The sequence below is a fragment of the Borostomias antarcticus genome (assembly GCF_949987555.1).
Source record: "Borostomias antarcticus genome assembly, chromosome: 3".
NCBI classification, from domain to species: domain Eukaryota; kingdom Metazoa; phylum Chordata; class Actinopteri; order Stomiiformes; family Stomiidae; genus Borostomias; species Borostomias antarcticus.
In genome coordinates, this window is record NC_140236.1 from 14,601,107 (window position 1) to 14,615,433 (window position 14,327).

The window sequence follows — 14,327 nt, forward strand, 5'->3', positions numbered from 1 at the left end:
GATTGGCCACAAAGGAATTAATATGTGTATGTAGGCCTTATCATTGGACAATGCCGGTGCATGGTGGCTTGCCCTAATGTCATTTACCAACATTTGGGGATGATGGGTAAAGTGTAACATTTGCCTTTTTAATTACAAAACGATTTTGCCGCTGATAAAGGTTAACATCAACAGTCAGGTTTGATGAGATGCGATGCTGTTTTTGCCCGATAGGTGGCAGCAGGCCGCAGTCCTTGAATCCGCGTAGTGAAAATTCCGTTCCGTTCTGTTTGTTCTTTGCACTCATCCGTAGAATTTGAGCACGGCGGGCTACTTTCATTAGAGCGCAGTCTCTGATTTGAAGAGGAACCCTATAGTAAAAGAAAGGTACTTTACAAACAACATTATGTCTGTGTAACTGTGGCTTGTATATGCGTTAGTTAGCTGTGTGTCTTGTGCGTAGCACTAACTGTAGAATGATGCAGCTTTAACTTTAATAGCTAAGTTAGCTAGCTAGGTAGCTAGTGCTAGCTAACGTTAGTGGTGGTAGCTAGCTTTTACACACTAACTTAGCCAACTTTAACGTTAGTGTGTGGAGCTTGCTTGCTCTGCCTAACTTCAGTTATTGATCATGTGTGTTTTTCAGTGCGCATGATGTGTTCCTTGGCGCTGTTCCCTCCTCCGCTCCCCGGACAGACCACCCTGTACGAGGCCAACAACGAGCTCGTCTCTGGGACGGCGAGTGACAGCTCTCAGAAACAGGTAGAACTGGCTGGATAGCTCATCACCTAGTAGCTATAGGTACGTTAGTTGGCTAGCCACCAAGCTTAACACGCCAGTTAGCCAACTAACGCTAGCTAGCCCCCTGCCAATTACCTTTTTTCACACACACACACACACACACACACAGACACACGCGCACACACACTCATGCAAACAGCGTGACTGTATTAGAGAGAGAAGAAGAATTTGATAGCTAAACCTCCTTTATTGTGTGTGTGTGTGTGTGTGTGTGTGTGTGTGTGTAAACCTCCTTTATTGTGTGTGTGTGTGTGTGTGTGTGTGTGTGAGTGTGTGTGTGTGTGTGTGTGTGACTGTTTGCTATAGGAGTCGGGCCCTCTGAGTCTGTACTTCCCAAGAGAGTCGCTGAAGCCGCACAGCCGACCAGAGAGCAGCAGCAAAGCAGCCTTCCTGGACCACTGTGAGACGCTGTGGATGAGGAGTGCATCTGCATGGTGAGACACACACACACACACACACACACACACACATACACACACACAGAGAGAGAAGAGAGACATTGCTGTTGCTTCTTCCCTAGTCTGACTCAACGCATGTAGGTTTTAGGAAGCCTTGTCATTGTGTATTACCTGTGTATTACTGCCCAATCAGTGGCGACAGAATCTGTTGTCGGTCCAATCAGATGCAATCCAGACTACGTGAAACAACAACAACAACTTAGCAGCCACTCCGCTGAAGACAATTGTGATTGGTTTAAAGAAATACAGAAATAAAGAAATACAGCGCAACCCTGAATGGTAATGAGTGCAGCCAGACCTTCCTCCAGCGTTGGCAAAGCGTAGACGAAGTGTGGAGACGGGTCTGGCCCATCCCTAACCCTCCCTGTGTGTGTGTCTGCCAGGCGAGATGCTGGTCTCTGTGGACTCCTGGATGAAATAGTGAACTCTAGTGAGGAGGGTGAGTGAACCCAGAGAGTCCTGCTCTCAGCGCAGTTTGATCCTCACACTGTCGTTTGTAGGCACTACAGTTACTTTCTCTCTCTCTTACGATGTGTGTGTGTGTGTGTGTGTGTGTGTGTGTGTGTGTGTGTGTGTGTGTGTGTGTGTGTGTGTGTGTGTGTGTGGGGGGGGGTGTGTGTGTGTGGGGGTGTGTGTGTGTGTCCAGTGCCCAAATGGCTAACGATGAGCTCCAGCTGTGTCCTGGCTTTGCTGCGCTGGGTCTCCTCGTTCCATGGTTCTCTGTTTCCCCACCTCACAGTAAGCGTTCTACCGGGCCTTCCCTGCTGTGTTATGTACAGTATGTCCCATTTATATAACTAGGTAATGACAGTAATGTATGACAATATGATAATGTAATTATCTATCCCTCCCTCCCTCTGTAGCTGAGCAGTGAGGGTATGATCGCTGAGTTCTCCCAGGTGCTCGACTGGTAAGTAGCTCTTCATCCAGGCTTCCGTTCCACTCTGTTTTTGTGTTTATTGAGTCACTTAACCCCTTTACACCTGGCATTAAAAGGCGTTTTGGGTGACCTGAGTGCAGTCACACGGCGCTAGACCACATGGAAGTACAGGTGTAAATGCACCCAAAAGTTTTGAGGACGGATTGTGATCTGATCGCCCAAACCCCCTCCGGAGGTGGTCAGGGACGCATAGTGTCAAAGATTGAAGAGACTGCGCACTGTAGCTCCTTTTTGGTGATTTATTTTTTCACCCCTGACACCCTTTGGATGCTGGATACAAGACCCATTTTAATGCCAGGTGTAAACTACAGGGGGTCTTGGTTAGACAGATGTTAAACGGTAGAAGACGAGTCTTCTGTCTCAGTGAGGTGTGTGTCTCTGCTGTGTCAGGTCTGACTGCGCGGTCCGCGGCTTCGCCTGGCACCCACACACAGACAAGTTCGCCGTGGCTCTCTTGGATGATTCCATCAAGATCTACAACCCAAAGAGGTATGGATCTGAGCCCATGCTCTGGGGATAGAGCAGGGGTGCAGTAACCCCCCCATCGCCACGTCACCAAAATCCTTTTAGTTTCCAGACATAGTGGGAAACATGTTGAAACAGATCCTGGTTGTTGTTTCACCTCTGAATTTGTCCCTGTTTGGTCTCATCAAACTGATGTGTTTCCTGTCTTGTCTGTCCCTCTCAGCTAATATGTTTTCTGTCCTGCTCTGATGTGTTTCCTGTCCTGTTTTGATGTACTTCCTGTCCTGTTCTGATGTGTTTCCTGTCCTGTTCTAATGCATTTCCTGTCCTGTTCTAATGTGTTTCCTGCCCTATCCTAATGTGTTTCCTGTCCTGATGTGTTTCCTCTCCTATCCTGATGTGTTTCCTGTCCTGTCCTAATGTGTTTCCTGTCCTGATGTGTTTTCTCTCCTATCTTGATGTGTTTCCTGTCCTGTCCTGTTCTGATGGGTTTCCTGTCCTGTTCTGATGTGTTTCCTGTCCTGATGGGTTTCCTGTCCTGTCCTGATGTGTTTCCTGTCCTGTCCTGATGTGTTTCCTGTCCTGATGTGTTTCCTGTTCTGATGTGTTTCCTGTCCTGATGTGTTTTCTGTCCTGTTCTGATGTGTTTCCTGTCCTGATGTGTTTCCTGTCCTGTCCTGATGTGTTTCATGTCCTGTTCTGATGTGTTTCCTGTCCTGTCCTGATGTGTTTCCTGTCCTGTCCTGATGTGTTTCCTGTCCTGTCCTGATGTTTCCTGTTCTGATGTGTTTCCTGTCCTGATGTGTTTCCTGTCCTGCCCTGATGTTTCCTGTCCTGTTCTGATGTGTTTCCTGTCCTGTTCTGATGTGTTTCCTGTCCTGATGTGTTTCCTGTCCTGATGTGTTTCCTGTCCTGATGTGTTTCCTGTTCTGATGTGTTTCCTGTCCTGTCCTGATGTGTTTCCTGTCCTGTCCTGATGTGTTTCCTGTCCTGTCTGTCCCTCAGTGCTACAGCTCCCACCCTGAAGCACCGTCTGCAGCGCAGTGTGGCCGTCCTGCAGTGGAAGCCCCTGTGTGCCTCCGCCCTGGCCGTCGCCTGTCACAACTGTCTGCTGGTCTGGCATGTGGACCCCACCTCGCTATCCACCAGGTACACACACACACACACACACACACACAGAATATTCCGGAGGGTCAATGCAGTGCTGGATGATCCATGCCTAATATCCCAGTATTACATGGCTCCTGCTCCCTGTCCCCTCTTTCCCGCTCCCTCCTGTTCAGACCGTCGTCCGGCTGCGCTCAGGTCCTGTCTCACCCGGGCCACTCTCCGGTCACCTCCATCGCATGGTCACCCAGCGGCTCGCTCCTGGTGTCGGCCTCCCCCGTGGACACTGCCATGATGGTATGATCCGGAGCTCTCTGGTGAACTGGCACTCTGCTAGAAGTGTGCTACTGTTTGGTCTTCCCCCCAAAAGCCTCTCCATTCCAGAGCCCCGCCAGGCTATTGTTGCGAGCAGAACAGAAGTCTGAAAGTGAATGTGACAGCAACAGCAAGCAGCCTATTTGTCATTCAACATACTGCATGTCTAGTTGCGACCGGGTGGAAACATCGCTATTGATCTCAGATTAAGCTGTGCGTACTGGTTTCCAATGGCATTTGACTGTTGCCCAGTGAGCCAAGTTGTCTGTCAAGGGACTCGAAAGCTTTAGGGTACCCAGAAGTGGTTCCGGGGTTTTTAAATGCAGTCTTTGTGGTTACCATGCATGAATCAGTGTTGAAACTATAGTAAGCCTGGACTATATTCTAAAAATTATGAGAAATAGGCCAACCTCATACAGGTACATAATACATAATACATAATATTGTAAATTGTTTGATTCATTGATTTAAAACAAATAACAAAACAAGTCTCATTTCAGTTTTCTGTAGAATCATTCATATGTCAAAAGCATGGCGCAGGAACGGACAGCCGCATTAATAACGGTCGCGTTAAACGGTGGTTTTGCCGTGGCGCAGCGTTGACCCTACTGTAGGCCTGTTCATATCACCAGATACCGTATGGAGGTAGCATCTAATTTATACCCCCCCCCCAATATATTTATTTTTAGATTGTATCCTGTTTTCACAATAATTGTGTGCTTGGGATGTATTTCAGTGTTTCCCCTACCATTAAGGGCCCCCTATATGTAGGTTAGTGCAGTCAAATGGTGGACATGTATGTAAATCATAATAGAATCAAGTATAGAAACAACGATAATCGAATTTGAAATTGAACCGTGACCCCAAGAATCCAAATCAAACCAAACCATGAGATCACTACCGCTTCCCACCCTTACTAACTAGGCCATCTCTCTCTCTCCTTCCTTCCCTCTCTCTCCCTCCTTCCTTCCCTCTCTCTCTCCCTCCTTCCTTCCCTCTCTCTCCCTCCCTCCTTCCCCCTCTCTCTCTCCCTCCTTCCATCCCTCTCTCCTTCCTTCCCTCTCTCTCCCTCCTTCCTTCCCTCTCTCTCTCCCTCCTTCCTTCCCTCTCTCCCTCCCTCCCTCCTTCCCCCTCTCTCTCTCCCTCCTTCCATCCCTCTCTCTCTCCTTCCTTCCCTCTCTCTCCCTCTCTCTCCCTCCTTCCTTCCCTCTCTCTCTCCCTCCTTCCTTCCCTCTCTCTCTCCCTCCCTCCTTCCCCCTCTCTCCCTCCCTCCTTCCCCCTCTCTCTCTCTCTCCCTCCTTCCTTCCTTCCCTCTCTGTCTCCCTCTCTCTCTCTCCCTCCTTCCTTCCCTCTCTCTCTCCCTCCCTCCTTCCCCCTCTCTCTCTCCCTCCTTCCATCCCTCTCTCTCTCCTTCCTTCCCTCTCTCTCTCCCTCCCTCCTTCCCCCTCTCTCTCTCTCCCTCCTTCCTTCCTTCCCTCTCTCTCTCCCTCTCTCTCCTTCCTTCCTTCCCTCTCTCTCCCTCTCTCTCTCCCTCCTTCCTTCCCTCTCTCTCTCTCCCTTCTTCCTTCCCTCTCTCTCTCTCTCTCTCTCTCCCTCCTTCCTTCCCTCTCTCTCTCTCTGCCTCCCTCCCTCCTTCTCTCTCCCCTCCCTCCTTCTCTCTCTCTCCCTCCTTCCCTCTCTCACTCTCTCTCTCTCTCTCTCAGGTGTGGGATGTGGCAGCAGAGAGCAGTGTTCCCCTGCAGCGTGTGGGGGGGGGAGGGGTGACCCTCCTGTCCTGGTCTCCTGACGGTAGTCGTGTGCTGGCCTCCACGCCCTCGGCGCTGTTCAGGTCAGAGGCGGGCGCTGTCGGGGGGGCTGGGGGAGTTTGGGCGCCATGGTCAGGCCTCTGTGTGCCAAGAACCAGTACTGTGAGATGTCCGAGGCCATGCGGCTGGTCTGGATGTCTCACACTGCGCGCGTTCTTCCTGCAGGGTTTGGGAGACCAGGATGTGGACTTGTGAGCGATGGCCATGTCTGAGGGGACGCTGTCAGGTGAGAGGTCACGGTGCCACTGCTCACTGACTGGCAGTGTCTCGTGTGTCTACTACCCGGAATGAGACTTGGTGTCCATCTGGAACTACATTTATAAAGATAACATTCTTCAAAATGTCTTATAAATTAAAAGACCCTTTGAAAGGATTTGTCAACAAACCATTGTGTGTGTGAATATGTTTGGAATGTGAAGTCTGGCTGCTGGAGTCCTGATGGGAGCCGCCTGCTCTTCAGTGTACAGGGAGAGACCGTTATCTACGCCCTGACCTTCACAGACGCACCAGGTACACACACACACACACACACACACACACGCATACACACACACATTCGATGAACCAATCATTCAGACTCCAACCCTCAAATGTGCTACGTATGTTATACCACACCGCCTACCTGTTTGAGTTGATTACCTCACTTAACCCAACAGCTGGGGGAGTGGTAATGTGTTTGGTGTTGTGTATACTGTATGTCCCTGTATGTACTGTATGTCCCTCCCTACGTCTATCAGCAAGATTACTCAAAAACTACTGCAACAATTTTCATGAAACTTGGTGGAAGGGTGTAGCATAGGCCACTTTAGAACACATTACATTTTGGAACTGATCCGAATTATAGGGCGGGTCCGTGAGCAGCCCAAACACGGCCGTCCATTCATCACCATTCATTTTTGGGACCAGGATTACACAAAAACTACCTGACAGATTTTCATGAAACTTGGTGGAGGGGTGTATCATGGGCCAACTAACAACCCATTCAATTCTGGAGCGCATCCGAATCAAAAGGCGGGTCCACAAGCTGCCCAAAACACGGCCGAGCCGGCCGGTGGAGGGGTGTAGCATGGGCCAATATCAAACCCATTCAATTTTGCAGCACATAGAGCCACGAAATGCATTCAGGGACAGAGGTCTGTGCTCCCCAAGCACCATTTCTAGTTTGATACAGGTATGTTCTGTTTTTCCCCACTAGGGGCGCCCTTGGGGATGTCAGGAGGACCGAAGGCAGCAGCAGTGGTGGCTGACCTGTCTGAGATCACGTTCAACACTCCAGCTGGAGACGTGGTGTAAGGACAGGGGTCAGGGGTCGTGGCTGGAGGGCTGCTGGGCGAGTGTCTGAGCGGAAGCAGGAAGAGCCGTCCCATGCCACCTTATTTCAGAAACATATGTACACTAGTCAATGCCGATAAACATAATTTCTTGATCCCGTTTGAATTGTGCCATGACCGAATGTATACGATGTTTGTCAATTTAAAACATAATTTTGCAAGTCGCAGTTTGTCATAAAACTGCAAAGCAGTTATTCCAGAATAAGTCTAAAATTATTTTAAAAGGTGAAAATCACTACTACTACTATACTACTAAAGATTCCCCAGGCAGAGCTGGTTGATGCTGCTAGGGAAAGGGATGTCTGGGGCCCCCTGCTGGAGCTGCGGCCTCCGCGACCCAACCCCGGATAAGCGGATGAAGATGGATGGATGGAAAATCACTATTAGTCTGGCCATGTTGAGTGCTGCAGGAATGCAAAAGGAGAGTTAGCCAGTTCTGTAAGAGCTGGCATTTGGGATTGGCTTAAGGTTTTGGTGAGTGTTAAACAAGTGTAATGTCAGCTACCTAATATAAGCTAACTTGCGAGTTAACAGATATGAGTAAAATGTATGTTTTAATTGACAAACATCATATGTGATGGTCATGGCACAATTCAAACGGGATCAAGAAATTCTTTATCACTACCGTTTTTCTGATTTAAGGTCCCAGGTTTCTCTTCCTCCTTCCGCTTAGGCACTCTATACAAATGTGTGATTCGCTATCTCCTGACACATGATCTGATCGTGTGTGTGTGTGTGTGTGTGTGTGTGTGTGTGTGTGTGGGTGTGTGGGTGTGTGGGTGTGTGGGTGGGTGGGTGGGTGGGTGGGTGGGTGGGTGTGTGTGTGTGTGTCTCCCAGGGTGGGCGGAGAGGTCCAGTCTCTAGCCTGGGACCCCAGAGGAGAGAGACTAGCTGTGCTTCTCAAAGGTCTGACTATACATCTATCTATCTTACTGTATCTGTCTATCGATCTAAACTTCCCATCAGTCAAGCGCTCGTCACCTCCTTCATTCTATAACCCTCTCTCCTCAGTCTGTCACCTCCTTCATTCTATAACCCTCTCTCCTCAGTCTGTCACCTCCCTCGCATTATAACACACTCTCTTCTGTCTGTCATCTCCTCTCATTCTATAACCTTCTCTCCTCACCTCTTCACATTATATCACACTCTCCTCAGTCTGTCACCTCCTTTCATTATATAACCCTCTCTCCTCAGTCTGTCACCTCCTTCATTATATAACCCTCTCTCCTCAGTCTGTCACCTCCTTCATTATATAACCCTCTCTCCTCAGTCTGTCACCTCCTCGCATTATAACACACTCTTCTGTCTGTCACCTCCTTTCATTATATAACCCTCTCTCCTCAGTCTGTCACCTCCTTCATTATATAACCCTCTCTCCTCAGTCTGTCACCTCCTTCATTATATAACCCTCTCTCCTCAGTCTGTCACCTCCTCGCATTATAACACACTCTTCTGTCTGTCACCTCCTTTCATTATATAACCCTCTCTCCTCAGTCTGTCACCTCCTCGCATTATAACACACACTTCTGTCTGTCACCTCCTTTCATTATATAACCCTCTCTCCTCAGTCTGTCACCTCCCTCGCATTATAACACACTCTCTTCTGTCTGTCATCTCCTCTCATTCTATAACCTTCTCTCCTCACCTCTTCACATTATATCACACTCTCCTCAGTCTGTCACCTCCTTTCATTATATAACCCTCTCTCCTCAGTCTGTCACCTCCTTCATTATATAACCCTCTCTCCTCAGTCTGTCACCTCCTTCATTATATAACCCTCTCTCCTCAGTCTGTCACCTCCTCGCATTATAACACACTCTTCTGTCTGTCACCTCCTTTCATTATATAACCCTCTCTCCTCAGTCTGTCACCTCCTCGCATTATAACACACACTTCTGTCTGTCACCTCCTTTCATTATATAACCCTATCTCCTCAGTCTGTCACCTCCTTTCATTATATAACCCTCTCTCCTCAGTCTGTCACCTCCTGTCTTTCCTCCCCTCGCTCCTCTCTCTCACCCACTCCTTCTTTGTCTCGTCAGGTGACCCCCAAGCAGCAGACTGCCCTGCTATGATTGCCGTGTTCAAAACGCGAACCAACCCCATCTTTGAGCTGCTGCCATGGTGCGTACGTGCTGGTGTAATACATCACAGTATGGACGTGGAACACAGAGTCGGGTTAGGCTGTGTGTCCACCAACAAGCTGTATGTAGCTGAACAGCGCCAAGCTTACAGCTGCGTAGAGCGCACTAGTATAGAGCTGGAGTTTAGAGCCGGCTAGGCTACCGATGTTTTACAGCTACGTTAGCAACGAGTGTCGTGTTTTTGCAGACTGCAGATTAACTAGCCAAGTTAAGATAGCTAGCTAATGTTAGCTAGTGCTAACGTTCGCTGTCTATGCGGTTTTGCCAAAAACTCACCGTTGTCATTGTCAGGACAGCCGTTTACAGCCTGCGCTCTAGCCCAAAAAGTTTTACTTTTTTCAACTGCCAAAAAAGCCTAGAGCTCATGGCGCTGTAGCGCTAAAAAGCTCTTGGAACACAGCTCTCGTCTCTATAGCGCCCTAGAGCTCATTACTGATTGTACACTACGAGAAAACAGTGCCAGCTCTAAAACACAGCTCCCCCGTGGACATACACCCTAGTTTTGTTGTTTGTATTTGTGTGTTGATCAACACTCTTTGCTCAGTGGTTTTGTCCAGGGGGAGGAGGGGGCGGAGCCCAGGCTGATGCAGTTCCACCCCAACTTCCCGCATGGAGCCCTGCTCACCGTGGTAAGAGTTCTACATGTTATACACCTTCAGTATTACTATCAACATGTTATACACCCTCAAAGAAACACTGGTTATACACCCTCAGTATTACTATTAACATGTTATACACCCTCATAGAAACGCTGGTTATACACCCTCAGTATTACTATCAACATGTTATACACCCTCATAGAAACACTGGTTATACACCCTCAGTATTACTATCAACATGTTATACACCCTCATAGAAACACTGGTTATACACCCTCAGTATTACTATCAACATGTTATACACCCCCATAGAAACACTGGTTATACACCCTCAGTATTACCATCAACATGTTATACACCCTCATAGAAACACTGGTTATACACCCTCAGTATTACTATCAACATGTTATACACCCTCAGTATTACTATCAACATGCTATACACCCTCAGTATTACTATCAACATGTTATACACACTCATAGAAACACTTGTTATACACCCTCAGTATTACTATCAACATGTTATACACCCTCATAGAAAAACTGGTTATACACCCTCAGTATTACTATCAACATGTTATACACCCTCGGTATTACTATCAACATGCTATACACCCTCAGTATTACTATCAACATGTTATACACCCTCATAGAAACACTGGTTATACACCCTCAATATTACCATCAACATGTTATACACCCTCATAGAAACACTGGTTATACACCCTCAGTATTACTATCAACATGTTATACACCCTCAGTATTACTATCAACATGCTATACACCCTGAGTATTACATCAACATGTTATACACACTCATAGAAACACTTGTTATACACCCTCAGTATTACTATCAACATGTTATACACCCTCATAGAAAAACTGGTTATACACCCTCAGTATTACTATCAACATGCTATACACCCTCAGTATTACTATCAACATGTTATACACCCTCATAGAAACACTGGTTATACACCCTCAGTATTACCATCAACATGTTATACACCCTCATAGAAACACTGGTTATACACCCTCAGTATTACTATCAACATGTTATACACCCTCAGTATTACTATCAACATGCTATACACCCTCAGTATTACTATCAACATGTTATACACCCTCATAGAAACACTGGTTATACACCCTCAGTATTACTATCAACATGTTATACACCCTCAGTATTACTATCAACATGCTATACACCCTCAGTATTACTATCAACATGTTATACACCCTCAACTCACCGTGGTCAGACCTGCTGGACTAGAGGAGAGAAGGACTAGACGCACATCACTTGAATAGGGGTCAGGCCGGATAGTGTCAGTGATAGAAGGGGAATGCCCGCACACTATAGCTCCATGCCACTAAAGAACTTGAATACACAAAAAAACGTTTCGGTCCTATCCTAGGTTATAAGACCTGCTGGACTAGACATTCACACAGTCTCTTCAAGACCTTATCAATGGAATTTTAGAAACGACTTGGTCCAAGTAAACTTCTGGTGCACTTCCGGTGCATCAATCAAGTCGGAAACTTTTACAAAAAGTCCAAGTTAAAGGAGTAGTAAAGGGAAAATGCATGTTTAGCCCTGTTTTAAGGTTACTTATGATCATATACAATGGTTCAGATCAAAACGTTGACAAAACTAGCACTTTTGAGAAAGTCTGATAATTGCTCTACCACCGTTTTGGTCATACAATGGATGTGGGTGGGCACCTTGAAAAATCTTTCAAAAACATGTTAAACTTGATTTCAAGAAGCTCACCGAGGGGGTAATTGGTGTCCGTTGGTGTTCTGGCATCAAATTCGCCGCAAAGTATGAATCCTGTAGGGTTTTATTGATCATTTTATGAAATCCATTGACTTGTATTGACGCAACTGTTGTAGATGTGTAGATCAATCCGCAGAGGGGATTCAGGAAGCGGAACTACTTACGGTAGCTATTGTTATTGTTTATGTTGCTAGGCTACCTAGTTTGCGGAAGTTTACACACGTATGTGCTGCGACTAAATAGTTCTATGCTAAATATTTTAAAAAGCCTTTCCAGATGAACTAGAATCTTACTTTATGGCAAATTATATGTCAGAATGCCAACTAACACCTCGGTGAGTTTATTGTCTTTGAAATTGAGGGTTTAACATGTTTTTTGAATGATTTTTCATGGTGCCCACCCACATCCATTGTATGACCAAAACGGTGGTAGAGCAATTATCAGACTTTCTCAAAAGTGCTAGTTTTGTCAATGTTTTGATCAGAACCATTGTATATGATCATAAGTAACCTTAAAACAGGGCTAAACATGCATTTTCCCTTTACTACTCCTTTAACTTTGTTCGGCGGTGGGATTGTTCACATATCTCGTCTCTTCTGCCTTTGGGAGGCTCAAGAAATAGCTCCTTGTCATTTTTAATGTTAGCTAGCTAGCGCCACTAACGTTTGCTACAGTTATCGTTGTGGCAAACCGGTTGTTGAGATGGACCAAAGTGTTGAAGTATTTTGAATACGAACGTTCCATGAATCGGTCTATACACTCTCAGCCCAACTGGTGTCTCTACCAAAGCTGTGGATGTGTGTGCTGGTGCAACAGCAGTCTCCCTCCCTGTCTAAACACACCCCAGTGACTGAAGTCTGCCTTTCTCTCTGTCTAAACACACCCCAGTGACTGAAGTCTGCCTGTCTGTCTGTCTAAACACACCCCAGTGACTGAAGTCTGCCTGTCTCTGTCTAAACACACCCCAGTGACTGAAGTCTGCCTGTCTCTCTGTCTAAACACACCCCAGTGACTGAAGTCTGCCTGTCTGTCTGTCTAAACACACCCCAGTGACTGAAGTCTGCCTGTCTCTCTGTCTAAACACACCCCAGTGACTGAAGTCTGCCTGTCTCTCTGTCTAAACACACCCCAGTGACTGAAGTCTGCCTGTCTGTCTGTCTAAACACACCCCAGTAAATGGTAAATGGACTGTACTTATATAGCACTTTTCCACCTTAGCAGCACTCAAAGTGCTTTAAAATGGCCTCTCATTCACCCATTCACACACACATTCACACACCAATGGCAGTAGCTGCCATGCAAGGTGCTAATTGGGAGCAAATTTGGTGTTCGGTGTCTTGCTCAAGGACACATCGACATGTGGACAGTGGGAGCTGGGATTTGAACCACTGACCCTTCGATCATTGAATGACCCGCTCTACCAACTGAGCTACAGCCCGCCTCTCTAGGATAATGGACTGAAGTCTTGTCTCTCTGTCTAAACACACCCCAGTGACTGAAGTCTTGTCTCTCTGTCTAAACACACCCCAGTGACTGAAGTCTTGTCTCTCTGTCTAAACACACCCCAGTGACTGAAGTCTTGTCTCTCTGTCTAAACACACCCCAGTGACCGAAGTCTTGTCTCTCTGTCTAAACACAGTGACTGGTCTTGTGTCTCTCTCCCCAGTGCTGGTCCAGTGGGAGGATCACCCACGTGCCGTTCTACTTCCAGAGTGCCGGGGTCCCCCAGCTGGGGCTCGGAGGAAGCCCCCCACTCCCTCTCCCCCAGGGCGCACCCGCCGACTACGCCAACCAGACGCTGTACACTGAGCTCATCTCCTGACCACACACACACACACACACATCATGTTTGTGACTTTGAATAAATTTGTATAAAGATTTATGTAACATGAGACTGTTGATTGAAATCCCCCTTTCATATTTCTGCAGGATCAATTGAAAAGATTAGACTAATATATTATTTATTTTGTAACAAGATGCAAAGCACTGTCTAGGTAGGCACCAGTAAAGCAGACAGTAATGTTACAATCCGATACATTCTTCTTACCACTGAGTGTTCTAGGATCATAACGGTTTGAAATACAGCTAAAAGGCTTTAATATAGGAGGGGCTCTTTGAATGAGAACACATCGCTGTTGAGTCTAACTTTTATTGCTATAGAGGGCAGATTAGAGGTGTGACACAAAGAAGAGGGAAGCAGAGGCCTCTGAGACCACACCTTGAAGCAACACTACTGTTGATGTAGAAAATACAGTACTTCACAATTCCAATCAGCATATTATTTCCTTTCCTTTATTTATGCCTATTAGTTCAAACAAACAGAAACCAACCATGCCCGGCCCCACCCTGAAACCCCAGAATGAATACAGTACTTTCATTCCTGTGTTATGAGATTCTCTCATACTGTAGATAAAACACTCACACACAGTCTCGCTCACACACATGCATACTCTCACATACCATGCACTCACAGACATCCAGGAGGGTAACTGATCTCTCAAGAAATACAACTATAACAAAAAACATTTGAAGTTCACATAAAGGGAAGGTTCAGTTAAAACGTATTCAACCCCACGCCATTTCCGTATTTATTCAGAAGAAACTCAA

General features: G+C 46.7%; 1 protein-coding gene across 1 annotated transcript; it reads left to right on the plus strand.

The window, feature by feature from the left end:
- The first annotated feature begins 288 nt into the window (after positions 1 to 288).
- Positions 289 to 13,570, plus strand: aaas (achalasia, adrenocortical insufficiency, alacrimia). Its single transcript, XM_084436472.1, has 17 exons — positions 289 to 366; positions 626 to 741; positions 1,087 to 1,214; positions 1,622 to 1,677; positions 1,885 to 1,976; positions 2,102 to 2,148; positions 2,569 to 2,667; positions 3,649 to 3,792; positions 3,927 to 4,047; positions 5,769 to 5,893; positions 6,036 to 6,096; positions 6,290 to 6,380; positions 7,066 to 7,159; positions 8,040 to 8,107; positions 9,244 to 9,325; positions 9,890 to 9,974; positions 13,387 to 13,570. Exons 2-17 carry the CDS (start codon positions 631 to 633, stop codon positions 13,540 to 13,542), a joined length of 1,560 nt encoding a protein of 519 aa, XP_084292598.1. The 5' UTR covers positions 289 to 366; positions 626 to 630; the 3' UTR covers positions 13,543 to 13,570.
- The last annotated feature ends 757 nt before the right edge of the window (positions 13,571 to 14,327 follow it).